Genomic DNA, 18,615 nt, shown 5'->3' with positions numbered 1-18,615 from the left:
AAACTTCCTGGTTCCTCTGACAACATCAAGACTGCAGTTACATTAATACAGGGGGGAAAAAAAAAAAAACTGACAATGAAAATAGGTTGTATACAGTGTTGTATCCACATCAGTTCTAGGATATTAGAGAGACAAAGTGGGTGAGGTAATAACTTTCACTGGACCAACTTCTGTTCAAAAGCTTGTCTCTCTCACCAACAGAAGTTGGTCCAATTAAAAAAAAACCTCACTCACCTTGTCTCATTGAAAAGGGCAGAGTTAAAAAAACAAAACACCCTCTATGTATAAATACTTAGCATTGATTATTCTTCTAATATAATGAAACCTATTTTTGAATTAATGCAGGACTCTTTAAGTGACAGTTTACATCCAGTGTGCTGTTACCTATCTGCTACACTAGTCCTGTTGCATTGAATTTAGTCTAAGCTAGGGCCTTCCTTTTGACATTGTTTTAGGCAGGGGAGGAGGTAGGCAAAAATGTGTTGGTTGTCAGCATGACATTAAGGGAAAATTGTAAGCCAAAATGGGGGTTTACATTAATCTAACTCTGGAAATACTAATGTCACGATAAGCCTTGTATTCCTGTAGAAGTTGGAAGAAATAAGACCTGCACCTCTACCCCGCTATAACAGGGGAAAAAAAGATTTGGCATGCTGCAATAGGTTTTGTGAATGGGCTACCCTAAATGTTAACCCAATTAAATCTTGTGCTATGGCCTAGGATTAAATGAACCCAACAAATAGTTTTTGACAGAGTTAAAATTACTTTGTAAGGAGAGCATTTAGTGATATGATCACGTTTGACACAAGTTCACTAGAAGTCTGTAAAGGTGATATCCGTTATCTGCTCTTCATTTAAATGAGACATTACTAGAACACCTGAAATAGTGAAGAGATCTCCATCAACCAGGTATTTTAGTGGAAAGAAATACTTGTGTAGAATTTTAGGCAGAACTAGAAATTTATTAGTCCATTAAATCTACTGCTAGCAATTAGTGCTCTACTACAGCCTAAAATCAAGCAGCTCATGTCAACCTAAACAGGATCTTATGCTTTAGTATTTCAATACCTGACTCTTAGTTTGCCACCCTAAGGATACTTAGCCGGATACACATATGCACTCTCTAAAGGACAGAGGCAAATCCCATGTACTGTCATAACTTTTTTTTTCTAATTTTGGGATGGATGTGCATGTATGTGACAGAAGTGGCTGTGCTGAAAGACTGTATTAATTAGCAGATTAGAAACTGCTCTGCAGACTATATGAAATGCTCACATTTGCTCTTCCAAAAATATCAATTTTGATGGGGGAAAGAACCTATTTTTGGCATGAAATATAAACTCAATAAGGAAAATGCAAACATATAGAGAAACTCAGTAAAGAAGACATTAGCAAGAGTAATAGGAAGTTAGATTAACATGCTCATGATTATGCAAAATCAGTACCCTTCAGACATTTTGAATGTACAAATACACATAATTTAACATAGAAAAGATGCAAGAGACAAAAAAACTTAATAAACATGGTCACCTTTTATTTTAAAATATAAAAGTTATTAAAAATACAGTTTGGGGCATTTCAACTACACGATTGGTGGAGGGGTTGGTGTTTGTTCAGTCCTGGGGGTTTCCAGAGCAGAGAACTATTAAAAAATGAAGTCCAGTGCTCAGTTTGTTTGCTTTTGGGTCCCACAACATTATTTTTAAGGTAGGTTTTTCAAATTCTATTTTACTTCACAGTGATATTAATGATGCTGACATCTTCATATGGTTTGTCAGTTTTGGGATTTACTTTCACATTTGAGATTCTCTGAACAACTTCCATTCCTTTGGTTACTCGTCCAAACACACTGTGCTTGTTATCCAGCCAAGGCTGTTTAGGGGGTGGAACGAAAAGAGGAAGCAGAATTTTTTTTAAAATATAAAGCATTCTGTAGGTTAAATAGTAGGACAGAAAGAGATTTAGTGCTAGAATAAGTGAACGCAAATGCAATTGTAGATTAAGGTTATTACATTTTAAGCTTTACACTTTAAAGTGTATTCACTGTTAATTATTCTAACAAGTATACAGTGAAAGCATATAAAAGTGTCTGTTACACTGTTCAACAACTCTGAATCTAGTTATCTCAGTTTGTTTATACCTAAGCATTAATAAAATATCTTGCAAGGCAAAAATGCTACCTATGCAGTCATTTTAATTCATAGACCTTCAATGATGAAAAAATAACTTTTAAATGGAATATGTTTGCATAAATTCCATTCCAACCTATTTATATATGAAAACTAATGCTTTCACATGCTTGAAACTCAGTTGTGACAATATAATCTACTTTTACCACCACTAGAAAATGAGTAAAGTTCATATTTGTGAGCAATTAAGAATTAGGTCTTATGTTAATAAAATTTCCCTGCATATCACTACAGCTAACTTAACATCAGCTATTAAATTGTTTATAAATGCCCCTAAAACAGTTCTAAAATGGCAAGTCTCTAAAATAGTAAAATGATGGTGCATATGCAGATTACTTCTAAGGACATCCATAGGCTACAGCATTTTGAAGGTTTTTGTTTTGTTAAAGATTAACATACCAAAGTTTCCTACTTCTAGTATATAGTGAACTAAGTCACACAAAAATGAAAGTATTAATGGAGATATTTTGGGGCCAAATCTTGACGATGTAACGCCTGTTAATATAAAATTCCATCGTCTACAATAAGATTTAAAATTTAACATGTGCCTTTTACTGTGTCTAAAGCCTTTCATAATCACAAGTTTAATCACTCCTAAAGGACATTTTTCAGTTAAACTTAAGCGATGTGCTTTTGTCACATCATTAACTACATAAAATTAGCTGGACAATGGCATCCTCCTTTTTCACTACAGAACTGGCACAACTGCTTCTTTACATAGTACCATCATGGTTGATCTTCAAATCAGACCTTAAACTGGGTTTTAAAGATTACTTACAGTTGGTACCACTGTTATGAAGAACTGGGAACCATTGGTGTTTGATCCTGCATTAGCCATACTAAGTGTGTAGGGTCTGTCATGTCGTAAAGTTGAATGAAACTCATCTTCAAATTCTCCTCCCCAGATGCTTTCACCTCCCATTCCTGTACCAGTTGGATCACCAGTTTGAATCATAAAACCCTGCATAGGAATTAAACATACCATCACATTTTGCTATAGAACATACAAATCTGCAAGGCTGTGTAATTCAAGACAAGATTTGTTTTTAAAAACTGACAGACTTTTATATAAGATATGCAAGTGTTAGAATAAAATCCAGAGTGCCCCAAATAAGGTTGTTGGTTTTTTTTAAATGATGGCCAGCTCATCATCAGAGTAAGATCCTCTAACATATCCTGTGGGTGAGATAACATATGAGCCTGTAGGGGTTATGTACCTGCAATTCTGTACCTTCTGCAAAAGTGTTCCGTTTTATCAACTTGTTTTTCTATCCCATACATCAGAAGTTTAAAGCTTTACAAGCTGTCCATTCCTGCAGAAAGCACAGACCTACCTAACCCCTATGTGCCTGCTTTGAATTCTAAGTCATGTCATATCAGCCTGTTGCACGCCAGAGCTAGTGGAAAGGGATGAGCATCTGGCATGCCTCTTGGCTTTTCACTTGTGCAGTCTGGCCCCTTTGTATTTTTTTTTCTTTGCTTTTCTTTTATCCTTGGGAAGGAGGGTTTTTTTTTGTTTTGTTTTTGTTTGTTCCCAACTAGAGATCGATCCCTCTCCCTAGCTCGTGTTGTCTTCTTGCACTTTTTCTGCAGGGAGGAATCTAGCACCTGTTTCTCATTGTCCAATTCAACTGGAAAGTAAACACAAGGGAACATCCCAGAGGAAGCCCAGATTCTTTTCTGGGGAGGAAGTGTCAGCAAGAATGCCAGACTCCTTGCTAAAGGACTATTACTTGATAGCTTTTCTCCAGAGGACAAGGGCTGGGGAAGTTTAGAATGTTCCCTCAAAGAACTCCTAATGGTTGAAGACAGACTTCCCTGCTATATTTCAAATGGCAAAGAGCTCTAACCTGCCCTTGCAAAGGGTCTCAAGCTGGTGGGGGGATGACACAGAGATGTCCAGACTTTCAGCTTGTGCTAACAAGCTGTCCAGAATCCGAACCTATTCTCCAGGTAGAGCAAGGATTCGAGTGCTGGGAGCAATTGTGGCAGAGCTTCTGTTTTGTATCTCCTGAGAGTGCTTCCTCATAGTCAAAGCTCCTCTTAGCCTTCAGTTTGCTCTTTAGGGCCAACTCCACCATGCCAGAAATGAAGGGGAGAAGGTCTGGGGTGGTCACATTCAGGGAATAATCCCTAAAAATATTTCATCCTTTACAAGAAAAATGGATGAGCAACCTTGGAGCCTTCATGAACAAGTCAGAGCTTCTGTATTTGCAGGAAAAGTGATTCAGCCCAAGTGATTTCAACTAGGGAAAGGATCAGGATCAAGAAAAAAAAAAGTTTCTCTTGCAAAATCTTCTTGGTACATCCTAGTTCACAGAAGATCTCAGAATGTGTCATCACAAATATCAGTAGTCTCATTGCAACTTACTTCTACTGATGTTGCATAGTAATGCACTCTGCAATATCTTCAGTGAACTAAGCACAACCAAGACTTTGCAGAGGGTTTGTTTGCTTGTTTGTTTTGTTTTTGTCCTGGATAGCAAGGGCATTCAGTATAGTAAGGTAGAACCTCAGAGTTACGAACACCTTGAAAATGGAGGTTGTTTGTAACTCTAAACAAAACGCTATGGTTGTTCTTTCAAAAGTTTATAACTGAACATTGACTTAATACAGGTTTGAAACTTTACTATGCAGAAGAAAAATGCTGCTTTCCCTTTACTTTTTAGCAGTTTATGTTTAACACAGTACTGTACTGTTTTTGCTTCTTTTTTTTTTTGGTCTACTGCTGCCTGATTGCGTGCTTCTAATTCCAAATGAGGTGTGTGGTTAACTGGTCAGTTCGTAACTCAGGTTCTACTGTAATCTGCGCTTAACTCAACATTTCAGTTTTCAGGTTTGCTCTGCAGTTTACCAGCAGGACTACTACTTTTAAACTGAACCATAACCTTACTAAATCATAACATTCTTCAAAATCTAACAGTTCCCTGTAAAGGCTGAAGGTCTCTATGAAACAATTGCAAAAAAAAAACAAAACAATTTAACTGATTTAAATATAATAATTCACCATACTTAAATATAACAAAAAAGCAATATAAATGACGAATTCAGACAGAACTGGCACAAATGTCTTATGCTCTGTATTTTGTGTCATACAAACCAACAGGAAAAGCATTAGTCTTTTGTAAATTACCTTGATAATACGGTGAAATGTGTGCCCATTGTAGTAACCATTCCTGCTGTGTACACAGAAATTCTCCACTGTTTTGGGGCACCTGCAGTTGCATAACAAATTTAAGGCAATATTAAATAATACTTATTTTTACTGCAGTAGTGCCCTAGGGGCTCCGCCTGAGATCGGGGACCCATTGTACTGGGCACTACACAAAAAACACATAATAAGACAGACCCTGCCCCCAAAGAATGCATAAGCTTAACAGGTAACCGACAAAAAGCAGGAGGCATAGATGGGTGCAATGAGTTGCCCGGGGTCACACAGCTGGTCAACAGCAGGGCCATAAAAAAAGCCAGTTCTCCCAAGTCTAGTGCCCTAACCGCTAGACAGTATTTCCTCCCCATAGTTCCACTTACATACTGGAGATAAAATTACAAAGTATTAACAAGTATAAAGTGGAACCAATGTTCACAACAGCAGTAGTATGCAACTCACAAGCAGAAAAATAAATTAACATCCCTTTACCAAGGTAATTCTATCAAACAATGGCCTGCAGCATGAATGGGTATACCAAGTGACGTATTCAATACCATCTAATGGAAGTAAGGAATTTGAGGATTAAATGCTTTAGTGCTAAAGGAAACTTCTAGATCAGCACAGAGCCACACAGTTCTTTACCCCTTCTTTAAAACTGAAACTGCTGATTGTCAACATACAAATACTGTTTGGATCACAGAGGGACTAGATTGTACATTACTGCTAACAGAATAAGGAACCTTTCACCATCACGGCTTGAATTTGACAGAGACAAAATTGTTACCAGAGTTACAGAACAATGTAACAACATTACACTTAATCTACACAAAAACTTTGTTGTAAAGCAGTTAGGGTTGCTTTACACATACAAACATACCTGACTCAGATCCACAAAAACATGAAAATGAAAAGTTATGCCACTTAGCCATACATACCTGGCTTATCCACCCAGAGGCACACAAAATACCATTTATCACAAATGCTGTATATGACAAACCATGCATTCCAAACCTTAACTCTGTCCTCTTCAACAAACCCTTTTACAAAACTACATACTCTTAAGTACTATTAGTTGTGGACATTTGTTGTAGTAGTGCGTTGTATAGGGACAGGGTGGGTTGGTGAAGGAAGTGATGGAAGGCTAGCATTATTGGGGGCAGAGTGAAGGTTGTGGTGCACAGTGCTGTATGGCAGTTGTGATAATGGTAAGGCACGTATGAGTCTGTGGGTGGAGGAGCATAGAGTATGTACTGTTGAGTGGTTTTACTTTTCATGTCCATGCGTTTGTGAAACCGTCAGGGCTGCTACACATACAACAAACCCTAAGTGCTTCACAACAAAAAGTTTTTGTATATTAATTTCCTAGGGATTTTTAATGCTTAAGTGGGCTTGGAAAGTTGAGAAGGAGCAGACGCTGGGGTACAGAAGTACAGATGTGAACAGAAGATTTTATTCATCAACAGTTGTACACAGAACCCTTCTCAGTTGTGTGCCAGCAGTTGAACATAAATGGCATAAAGTTCATGCCTAGTTGCACGTAAAACTTTCTCCATTGTAGGATACAATTTTGACAGAGAAGGTAGCTCTCATGAGAGGTTTCAGGTTTGCAATGGCACAAAATTTATGCATAAAGCAATTTCTTTCGGAGTTGCAGGATGCATCATCCTCTGGTTTAGAAAGCTGTTGGCAGATCTGCTGCTGCCACCCACATGTTCTATTCTCCTTTCCCCTAGACTGCATGAAATAGCACAGCTCTGCTATCTCTGCAGTAACACATAACTTGCACAAAACAGTGCTGTATCACACCAGCATCTGGGGCAGAATCAGAAAAAGAACAAAACAAGGTAAAAAGAGCAAATCCATAAATCAGAAAATGAAAAATAAAACGAACACAGAAGAAAGGAAAAGAAGATAAGGAAAAATAGCAGGTGAGATTTGACAACTTAGTCAGACATGATACAAGCAGACTTGGGGATTTACAGTTTCTAAGGAATACTCCAACAACAACAACAACAACAACAACAACAAAATGTTGAGAACCACTGCCCTTGCTACTGCTTTAAGCTATTTTTTGCCCTAGTGTGCTTGCTAACATCCCAGCAGCTTAATTTATATAATTAATTAGGCAAATATGCAAGCAATAATATTATGTAATAAGATGGGGAGCAGGGGAAATCAAATTTTAAGCAGTCCTTCTGCCCCGGTAATCGACAACAAACAGCCTCAAAGAAAGGAACAATAAAAGCAAAACTATTTTTAAAAAGGTACCAAATACATACTCAACAGGGAAAAGCTTGACATGAATATCTCCCATGCTTGTGTGGATAATGGCACTATCAGAAACCCTTTTGGGGCCTTCAGCTTGAGTGGCTGCCATGACCTCTTCCTTAGATGGTTTCTCATTAAATACATCTCTGTCAGAATCTGCACTCTTTGTATCTTCTGGTTCACGTTTAGTAAACTGAAGAACAAAAGACAAAGGTTGCTACCTTTATTTTTTCTTATTTAGATACCATATAAAGCTAAAAATCAGTGAGAAAGATCATATTATAAAAGTCTATCTTCCTGCATTTCAGTATGTGTGAAATAAAGACTCTTGACAGTCCTTCCACCTGCAGATTAAAGGTCACAATTTCCAGGCCAGATATAAGCTGGTTAGTTTATAAGCTGACCCCTCCAAGATAGATAAGTAAAAATGGAAAATGTTTATGACCCATTCATAAGCCGACACTATAATTCAGGGGTTGGCAAACTTTGGCTCCCGGGCCATCAGGATAAGCCGCTGGTGGGCCGAGACGGTTTGTTTACCTCGAGTGTCCGCAGGCAGGGAGGTAAACCTAAGTAAACAAAGTGTCCCGGCCCGCCAGCTGCTTACCCTAACGGGACGGGACAGCAACGGATGGGGAAATTTGGGGGGGGGGGGCAGGGGGGTAACCCCCTGGACCCCCCCCCCACATGACCCCACCCCTAGTCCAGGACCTCCACATTCTCCCCATTCCATTCCTTCCCATGTTAGCTGGGGTGGGCCAGGGGAGGATGTCTCTGGCCTGGCTGGAGCTGCTCCGGCAGGCTGGGTGGCGCGGCCACAGAGTGCTCCGGCATGGCCGCAGCATGCCAGTCCCGGAGCTGCAGCTGCTTTGGAGGCTAGGGGGAGAGCAGCATGCCCAGAAGTGGAGAGACTATGGCCCCGCCTCTTCCCTGCTGGCTCTGCTGCCTCTCCTTGCCCCCTCTGTAGGGGGGGAGGTTGTCTCACCTCTCCCCTTCTCTATACCCGTTCATAAGCTGACCCCCTTCTCTGATGCTTCCCTTTTTTAACTAAAAAAATTTGGCTTATGAACGAGTATATACGGTAGTCTTTTGTGATCTCTCTCCCCTAGACCTCTCGCCTGCCTTTAACATTGTTTTATTTAAAAGGGAAGAATGTAAAGTTCGTACAGGTAAAGTACACTCATTCTCAGGCAATGCTCCTTGCGCTAGGATCAGACAGAGTTGGAAGTCTCTCTTGATTTCATTACACGGGTATAGTAAGTACTCTTATTCTGTCTTTATACTAATATAATACTATAGAAAGACATTGATTAATTCAAAGAGCCGTTCCCATCCACAGCAATATGATCCCTAGACTAGTCCTCAAAAGGCAGAAGACAAAACTAGTTAGAGAAAACACATAATAAAGGTCAAACAGTAGAGGAGTGTCAGCATACAGCACCAAGTGAGTACATTATAAAGTTTCAGATGGCAATTACAGTCACTGAAATACACTATATTTTCTGTATGTTTGATAAATACAAAGGTCCCAAATCCTGTCAAACTTTTCTTCCTGGTCTATACTTTTGCAAGTTGTGTGTTCAGTTCTATAATTGCCTTCTGATAGTTTAGAGTACGCACACTTGGTGCTGTATGGTAACAATCAAGGTTAAGCACAAATACTAGTTAAGCAAATGACAGTCAGGCTTCTGCAACAAATGTCTGTTACTCGTCTATACAGTGCTTAGCACAAATGAGCCCTGATCCTTCATTGGGGTTCCCAGGCACTATAGAGTAATTACATAGCTATATATAAATATAGCTTCAAAAGAAATCCTAACTACCAAACACAGGAACTAAAACTTTACTAAGATATAAAGGAGTCCAAGATTCACAATTTCTTGACCAACTCAGTAAAAACTGAAGGATCATAAAGCTACTCTCAGATAAATCCAAGCTAAAAATTCTGAACTATTGTTGTAATTTAAGGAGTCTCATCTGGGAAAGTTGTCACTACCAAAATTCTTCAAGTCCAAAAGCACTAAAAAGTCTGTGAGAAGAAGTTTAAAAAACAAACGCACAAAATAGACTAATCCAAGATAGAAATTATTCAAACAGAAACCATACATACCATGTAAAACCTGTTCTTTTTGAAAGATGTGCAGACTATTGTTGGATCTGCCTGGATATTCTGGAGAACAGGGTTTTCAGATGCTTTCATCTCTATAGTGGTTGCAGCACGATGTTTCTTTGCTACACCTTGGAACAAAGCCAGTTGCATCACCCTGATATTTTCCTGTTTGCCTAAGATACGAACACACCTATAGTACATGGTGTTTAAAAACAAAAACAAAAAAAGGAAAAAGTCTGACTACTGTTAAACTTTCATGTTATACAGTCTCTCCCCTCCAGCCATAACTAGACTCTTAGCAGAATTCAAGAAACACTGCTCCTCATCTTATCAAATATATATATATGGAGAGAGGAGAGAGAAAGAGAAGGGGACGGGGCAGGAGGGAATGCTATTACAAGCTTATTTACAATGCTTTCCCTTTTCAAAACTGTTACAAAAAACTTACTACTCAGCCTTTCCTACCCTAAAAATCCCAAAACCATTGATCCTCATTTATTCTAACGTGCAGAATTATAAACAAAACGGTCATCAACTTTCCATTAGTGTATCTGATTGTATTTACTATTAGCCAGAAAAGGACTGCCTGTGCAAAATACTTATTCCAAGGATTTTTATGCATATCTTCTCTCATTTTACCAAGTTTTAAGCCATAAAATTCAATATTTGGCATACAAACAGTTCATTTTCAACCTAATTTAACAACTACCCCCCCGCCCCCTCCCAAAGAAATAGAAAGATCTATTAACATGCAAAATTTTAAATGGAACAAGAATATTAAAAAATTGGCTGAAATGAGACTTTTTGAGACTAACTATTATATGTAGGTGCATAAACACAGTTGGAATAAGACTTACCGATTAGTTTCTACATTTATGACCTTAATACCCAGCATTGTTCCATAGAGCACAAAGTGTCCAGTTTCATCAAAAATTATGTTAATTAACCTGACTGCATCCACCTTCTCCAACTCACGCTCAACAGCCATACGTCGGCCAAACTCCATGTCTGGCAGCTGTTGTCTCATCTGTTGCAGCTCAGTAAACATCTACAGAAACAAGACAATCAATCACCAACGGTATGAACGTACAGTAATGCTGTGATCTAGCAAAGCATTGAAACACACACTTAACTTTCACTTCAGTAGGATTACTCAACTACTCACAAAATTAAGTAAATGTTTGAGTGAATCATTCAAGTATTTCCTTTAGCTAAAGCAGGAACTGAAATATACACAATTAGAATTATTTTTCTTTTGACTATCAAAACACGAGCTGTAGTTAGCATCCAAGACCCTGGGTAAATTAAAAAAAGTATGTTTGCTCTAACAAAGCTATCTTTAAAAAGATTTTTTCCCTTACATTTTTCTCTTGATTTTGATTAAAGCAGACATTTTTTTCAAATGCTTTCTAGCAAATGGGCAGTCTAGCTGCACAAAAATTACAAAATTTCCTAAATGAAAAACAGCAATTAAATTTCAAAGTATATTCAGCACAGATTAATATGTAGAAGTTAGATACCATAGAAATATAAGATTAAAAGATGCTAATATAGAAAAAAACTCCTTTGTAAGATAAAGTAAGTAATAAAACCCATCTTTATAGAAACTGGTGATAAAGTAGATAAAGGTGCTGGTGAGTAAATTAATATGCAAAAAAAGAATAGAAGTCAGAATATAGAAGCAAAATTAAACTCACACTCAGGGATTCATCAAAGACTCTCATAAGCTTCCCAGTCAAGAACCTGAAAATTCTAACTTTTCTATCGGAACCAATAGTGGCCATTTTCTTGCCATCAGGTGAGAAACATATACTGGATGGGTAAGCTTTACATTTAGCAAATTCATATAAATCAGTGTCTGTTTTATACTCCCAGTTCACATTTTTGGGGAATTTATATTCATGAGGAGGCCCAGTCCAATATTCAATCATTCCAGACTTGTCAGAAGACACTACTACTTTGTAGGTGGGGTTCAGCCGTATCTGAGTAAGAGGGGATGTATGGAGTTTATCAAAAACATGAAGTGGCTGGTTATTTCCTCGACCATCGTATATGAATATCTTTCCTGTGCTCTTCTCAGAAGATGCAACAGAAGATATGGCATCTCCAGGGCAGTATATCCATTCACACTGGCCAGGGTAGTAGCTGGAACAGAAAGTAGAGGAAAAAAAACAAAAACAAAATAAGCAGGCCTTGATTTACCTAGATAGATATGCATAACAATTTGCTAAACAGACAAGGTGGGTGTTGTTATATTTTTTATAGGACTAATAAAAGATATTACCTCACCCACCTTGTGTGTCTAATATTCTAGGATCAAAATGGCTATAACAATACTGCAAATAACACTTGGCTACACATTCGTCTAAGGGCTAGATTTCTGTTCAGTATTATTTTCGATATTACAGATAAAGAGAGATCAATAATTTGATAGTCCAGGACATATGTAGCAAGTTACCTCCTCAATTTTTTGAAGTCAACTGAACTATCAATTTGAAATCAAATAGCAGAGGCAATTTTGGGGTAGAATTATTATTTACTGCTTTGATAATATGTGGTCTATGAAAATTCAGTGGTGTATTACCAAAGGAATGTGCCAGTTACCTAATCTCTGCTTTTCCACAATGCTTCACAAAGTAGTTGTGACAGGAAGTTAGCGTACAGAAGGTAGGTGGGGAAAATAGGGATGTGATCCACTACAATATTTGGAGTGGAAATCTATTACTACTAAACTTTCATGACAATGGCATTTCTTCTCTGTCCTGAAATTGACAATTTAAAGTCAGATTTTGGTGCAAATGAAAACAAAGGCACTTTTGCCATCAAATTCAACAGGAGCAGGATCGGGTCCTGCAATAAATCACCAGGACTTTATTACAAAGTGATTAATAAAAAGATCAATAGATTATAAATTGCAATAAACCACCAGGACCAAATTATATTAATCAAGAATTCTGAAGGAATTTAAAATGAAATGGTTTAGCTGCTAGCAAAGATATGTACTCTAATTAAAATGAACCAGAGGATTGAAGAATAGCCAACGTTATGCTTATCTTTTAAAAGGATGCTAACAGAGACCCTGGGAATCATAGACCAATGAGACTTATTTCAGTATCAGATAAGCTAGATCAAACAATAATAAAGCTAGAATTATGAAAAACAAAAACTAACATTATGTAATACAAAGAACCAGTACAGCCTCCGGGGAAAAACTATGCTATCTAGAATTCTTCGACAACTCAACTATCAAATCCCTAAGAATTGGTAGATAAAATTATTTTGGACTTGCAAAATACTTTTGGTAAAGATCTTCAAAAAAGACGCTATTAAGGAAATTAAGTAGTTGTGGCATGAAAGGCAAAGTTCTGTCATGGATTAAAAACTGGTTAAGAGGCAGAAAACAAGAGAACAGCTGTCACAATGGCAGTACAGAGACCAGACTGTGATTGGCTCTCCAGTTAAAAACAGTAGCTCCTACCCTAACTGGGTTGATTTAAAAACTGGTTGTAAGTGCACTGTTAAATATTAAAGTAAGTAGAAACGGTAAGGTAAACTGAGAATTGGATTAAAAAAAAAAATAATAATCAGCCCTAATAGAAACACTATGTTAATTTCACTATGTTAATATCACAGTAATAGGTGTGGTAGAAAATGCCTATGTTGCTATGATACTTTCAGAATGAGAAATACTAAAAACCTGGCAAGAACTTTCTATGGGCTATAGAACTCTCATTTTTTCATTGTTTTTGCTCTCTTATCATGAGATATGACTAACATCATGTATCTTGTCATATGCTACATGACATATCCTGAATGTCAGGTGCATGTCATACTGAAAAATATGAAAACTTTGTTGCACACTTTTTACAGCAGGAGATTAAAGCCACATATAGTACAATCCTACATATATCAGGAAATCTCTAAACTGCTGGGCACATTTCTAATAGCACACACTCCCTTAACTTAGTTAAATGAAGGCTGATTGAATAAGAGTGAATTAAACTAAATTCTGTTTGATCATTTTAAGTTAAAAAAAAATATTTCAAAGTACTCAAAACACTTACAATCACCAAAAACGTTTTTACAGAATGACATGACTTACCCAAGTTTCAGCATGTTGATCATATCAAAGTTCACTACATCAAACACCTTCATTGCTTTGTCATCCCCAACAGAACAGAATAATGCCCCTTCTGAACTAACTGCAATACTCTCAATGACCCCTGTTACAATAAACCCAATATAATATTAAAACATGGAAAAGACAGATACTCTTCATGCTTTGTTTTCAAAGTTATATTTACCACTTTGAAGGATTATTCAATTATCATTCTGTACTACAGCTTTAAAATACAGATACTATATACAACAATTGCAGGCTCTAAAATGTTGTTCTCAGATCTGAACAACATTTTAGAGCCTGCAATTGTTGTATATACTATCTGTACTTTAAAGCTGTAGTACAGAATAATAATAATAATAAAAAAAGAGTTCTACATTGCACTGTTCATGTCTGCATTGTCTTGGAGTAGTTAGCCACTGTACAGAGAATTAGTGACCCAACTTATTTTTTTAATTGGTCCACTAATCCCACTTAAGAAAATAATGTGCTTTTTTTGGCTCAGAAAGGATCCAATTTTGTACGTGTAAACATACTTGTTGAAGTCAATGGTAGCAATTAAACTTTTGGAAGGACTCTAAAGGATATATTTTTTTTAAAGTTGATTGGTACATCTAATTAAAAATAGCAATTTACAAGTTTTACTGTTACCATGAACAATCAGTATCACCAAGTTCTAAAAATGAAGCATAGAAAATTATAAAATAAATTGTTAAGAATCCTGTAAACAATACACCTAACAAACATTAAAGTTTATTTCCACAGTAACTCCTGATCCCTCAGAATCCTACTGCATAATGGAGTAGGACCAGATTCTCCAGCTTTGGAGAACACCTGATGAAACAAATATTTAACTACTACTAGATATTGCAAATATAGAACATAGATAGTAGAGTTGAAGAAAAATTGTGTTCTAATAAAAACAGATCAAATACAATATGATTTCTTACCTAAATGGCTACGAAAATGTTTAACAAATTCAATCCCTTCTTCTACTTTCTTCCAGAATTTGACATGTCCATCATGGCTGGCAGTTATGATAAAATCTGTCCTGCAATGATAAGCGTATCAATTGAAACATAACATTAAGAACTAGAGAGTGGAAGGGAAGAATCAATAATGGTGTACAAGATCAGTTTACTAGTACAGCATAGCTATTGAGATGGATATGCATTTTTTTCTTTTTTCCTCACTCAGAAAAGTACAACATGAATATATAATGTATTTGCAACTAGTGGGTAACAGCTAGTATCAAGACCTTACATATTAGTACAATATTCTTTATATCTTACTGTAAACAATCTTGAGTCTGTCAGTGTGCAGTAGCAGTTCAATCTCAGTATTAATCATTAAAAAGCAAGATATTACCTTCCCACACTCTGTGACTTGATTTGTAAAGAGACTACACCAACTTAAACAACACACTTCAGTCATTTTTTTCATGCTAATATTGTTAGAAGTAACATGCAATTATAAGAGGTTAGAGATTTTTTTCTGTCTCTGCAGTTGTTTACTTTTTGATGCATTTGATGTATAGCTTCTCTTGCTTGTGTAGTTATTTCATATAGCAATATGGATGAAAAAACGTAATTTAAGAATAGGAAAATGGGATTTTAAATCCACAAAACTAAGCAAGGGGTTACACGGTACTACTTTTAAATTGGTAGATTTCAAATGTATCTCTCTTTAACCAAGCCAAATCTATTTGAAGTAGCTCTGAAGAATTTAAACTCACACCTCCAAAATCATCAAGTTCCATTAGGAAAGTTTCTATTAAAAAAAAAAAAACTTCCTATCATATACACATAAAAGTTTTGGGACTGCAAGACACTGTGAAAAACAAAAGACTCACTTAGTACACACTACATGTGTAATGACATCTCTGTGCATGTAACTGCGTTCATACATTGAAGCACTCGGAAGATTTTCAAGGTAGACATGTTCAAATTCAAGGACTGAACAAAATAAGAGAAAAGCAGAAATTATTTCCTTTTAATAAATATTATATCCCATCTTCTGCTCTCTATTATTATTTACACTTGGATTAGTTTACCTGCATTAGTTTTAGTCAAAAAGGTAAGATATCAGGGCATCATGCTAACATTATGAATGAGATTTCTACCACTATTTTTTTAACCTGGATCTCCCAACTGCTGGCATGCTAGAAACAGCTAATCTCTCATTTCATTAATATTTAAATAAGCACACCGTTTTAAATAATTACACCTGTTTTCTGAAATGATAAAACAATATTAATGTCAAAGGCCCAAAGTCTGTCCCTACATGCATTTTCTCCCTCCCTCTGCCCCACCGCTAATTAAGTTAACTTGAGCATCGAAGGTCAGAATTTGGCCTTATGCAAATACTTCTTTAAAGTGTATTATTTCTCATATAAAGGAAAACTTTCACAAAGAAGACTTGAAAACAGAGTATCTATAGAAAAAATCCTTTTGTTAGAGAATAACTATAATTTTCAGAATTTTGGGGACATGTGTTTAGAATCAATACATCTCAGGTTGAGGTGTCATAATTTATTCCAAGAAGAGAGATAATTAGTCATGACCCAAGGCTTAAGGATTTATGCCCCTTCTAAACATTGTTTTTCTTTTAATCCTTACCAGTATTGTGTTATTCTCTGGAACACACACAACTTTGCAAGATTCAAAATAGATTGGACATTATATGGATAATAAGAACATTCAGTCACATACTGGTAAGGATTAAAAGAAAAACAATGTTTAGAAGGGGCATAAATCCTTAAGCCTTGGGTCATTCCATTTGCTACAGTCATGGACATCATTATCCTCTGTTTGATATGTTAATTGAAAACAAAGTCCACTTATATAGGTATCTGAAGTTACTGCTTCTTATTTTAATTGAACATATTCTTGTTTTTTTCCCTCTCGAGAAAGTATCATCTAGGGACAGTACAGCAAAAATAACTAATATTAGAAAAGGTGGTCTATAACTACAGTCATGAAAGAACTCATAAAACAAACAAATCTTCAATCTTCTGTTACAAAATGACAATATCTGAACAATAAGAAATGTGTTTACTGACAGGGCAGATGTAATCACTGCTACTTTTGAGCACTCAAAAACATGTCAGGTACCTCACAAAAGTTGTAATAACATTGTACCTGGCGTGAAGAGTTTGTAGTGTAAGTTTGACATGACAAAAATGTGTGATTCATAAACAGACTAAAGGGAAAGGAGAGAAAAATGTGACAATATCACACAATTATTGAATAGGACAAATATATTTCTTGAAAGTTCCTTTGTTTTTTTTAATCATCTTTCTCCTTCCATTTTTGGTGGTTTTCATTAAGCAACTAAATCAGCGTCATCATTTGTGTGTCACTATTTAAGATCTAACAATTGCATCTCTACCCATTTCATTAACAGACTGCAAAATGAATCTGATTCTTTATGGTCCAACTCCTTAAATGACAACCATGACTATTTGTCTAGCTGGAGGCTACTGCACTCATTGCTATTTAATTTAGTAGGCCTGTGTGCGGATGAAGAGTCAATCCCATGTTTGTATTAAGGCAGAATCCACGATGGAGATGTCAATCAGGCAACTCTGTTAAAATTGTAGCAACAAAATAACAAGCAGCTGATTGCCAGTAGTTGTCTATTTTTGAGATTTTAAGCTTTGTAAAGAATCTGTTCATGCAGGTGTTCTCCAAGAAGTATGTCTGTTGCTTTACCCTAGCCTTACAAATAAAATGTGATCTTCCTTGTAGTGAAGTTAAGCTTTTCCTTTTGGGTGGAGTAGTAATTAATCTTCATAAGTGAAAGCATTTCAAACTGTAGGCCTCAGTTGTGTATGCTTAACTTCCATACTGTGAATAGCAGGGTTACTCGTGGTAGTAAAGTTAAGATTGTGCCTGTTTGCACAATCAAAGCCATAGTGAGTGACATCTTGAAGCATCTGTTCCTATAACCCTCTTTCTTAAGGCCAAGAGAAGCCTGTGAGATTTAGAACAAGGAAAAGTTTCAAGTTCTTGTGCTGTGCAACCTTCAAAACAAGTCAGAGAATGCAGCATCTTAAATATTTGCCTTTGTTGCATTAATGAAGGAGGAACCACTCTTTGACAAAACGCATATCCACGTACTGCTCTTAGCCAATTCTACACCTAAGACAACAGACTTTACAGCACTGGCATGAAAATTCACCAGCTGGGGCACAGCGTTTTCCCGATCACCTTTTATAACAACAACAAAACAAAGGTATTTTTGTTACTATTCAAGAGGAGGAGGAGGAGGAGCTACTTATTATGGGCACATGGGATCGCGCACGAGGCTGGATCACAGCCACGTTGGGGACAGTTTTGATTCTATTCCCTCAAAAATGCCAGCGGTGCAAGGGTTTACCATCGCTCCGGCACCGCACTCCAGCACCCTTCCCGACCGGAGCCCGTGTCCCAGCGCCCGCCCAGACGCCCAGCCCGGACCGCCCCGCTCCCCCGTGTCCCAGACCAGGGCGCGGCTCCCCGCGTTACCTCTCCTCTTTTTGGCCTGCACAGCCTCCCCCGGGAGGGGCCCGACCCAGCGCTCCTCTTCCTCCTGTTCCTCGTCTCCATCCCCAGCTGCGGCGCCCACCGCTGCCTCCTCGAGCTTCCGCCTCTTGCGCTCCGAGTCGGCGGAGGCCATGTTAGTGTGCGTCACACTCCTGCGACACGCCCCGCTCGGGCGCCCGACAGTGAGGGCGGCAGCGCTTCTCGCCGTCAGCCGGACACAACCAGTGAGAGCGCAGCGCGCGCAGATTGAG

At 37.4% G+C, this 18,615-nt stretch overlaps 1 protein-coding gene across 1 annotated transcript; it reads right to left on the bottom strand.

Moving 5' to 3' along the window:
- Positions 1–1,488: 1,488 nt before the first annotated feature.
- Positions 1,489–18,497, bottom strand: PPWD1 (peptidylprolyl isomerase domain and WD repeat containing 1). The gene is made up of 11 exons (XM_024194752.3): positions 18,347–18,497; positions 15,691–15,793; positions 14,789–14,889; positions 13,821–13,941; positions 11,416–11,863; positions 10,576–10,766; positions 9,719–9,908; positions 7,620–7,801; positions 5,323–5,404; positions 2,968–3,150; positions 1,489–1,872 (listed from the first exon to the last, which is right to left on the bottom strand). The coding sequence occupies exons 1-11, from the start codon at positions 18,495–18,497 to the stop codon at positions 1,729–1,731; spliced, it is 1,896 nt and encodes a 631-aa protein (XP_024050520.1). The 3' UTR covers positions 1,489–1,728.
- Positions 18,498–18,615: the final 118 nt, after the last annotated feature.

This window comes from Terrapene carolina, unplaced genomic scaffold, assembly GCF_002925995.2.
Source record: "Terrapene carolina triunguis isolate 2854851 unplaced genomic scaffold, T_m_triunguis-2.0 Scaffold69, whole genome shotgun sequence".
NCBI classification, from domain to species: Eukaryota; Metazoa; Chordata; order Testudines; family Emydidae; genus Terrapene; species Terrapene triunguis.
Note: the sequence above shows the minus strand (reverse complement) of the source record. Positions and strands in the feature narration are given on the sequence as shown.

Excerpts from the sequence above, each read along its gene's own strand:
- PPWD1 (XM_024194752.3), bottom strand. The coding sequence starts at position 18,497 with ATGGCCTCCGCCGACTCGGAGCGCAAGAGGCGGAAGCTCGAGGAGGCA. Across the intron at positions 15,794-18,346 it reads GCAGGCCAAAAAGAGGAGAG|TCCTTGAATTTGAACATGTC; the intron begins GTAACGCGGGGA and ends TATTTTGTTCAG. Across the intron at positions 3,151-5,322 it reads CATTTCACCGTATTATCAAG|GGTTTTATGATTCAAACTGG; the intron begins GTAATTTACAAA and ends ATTCCTATGCAG.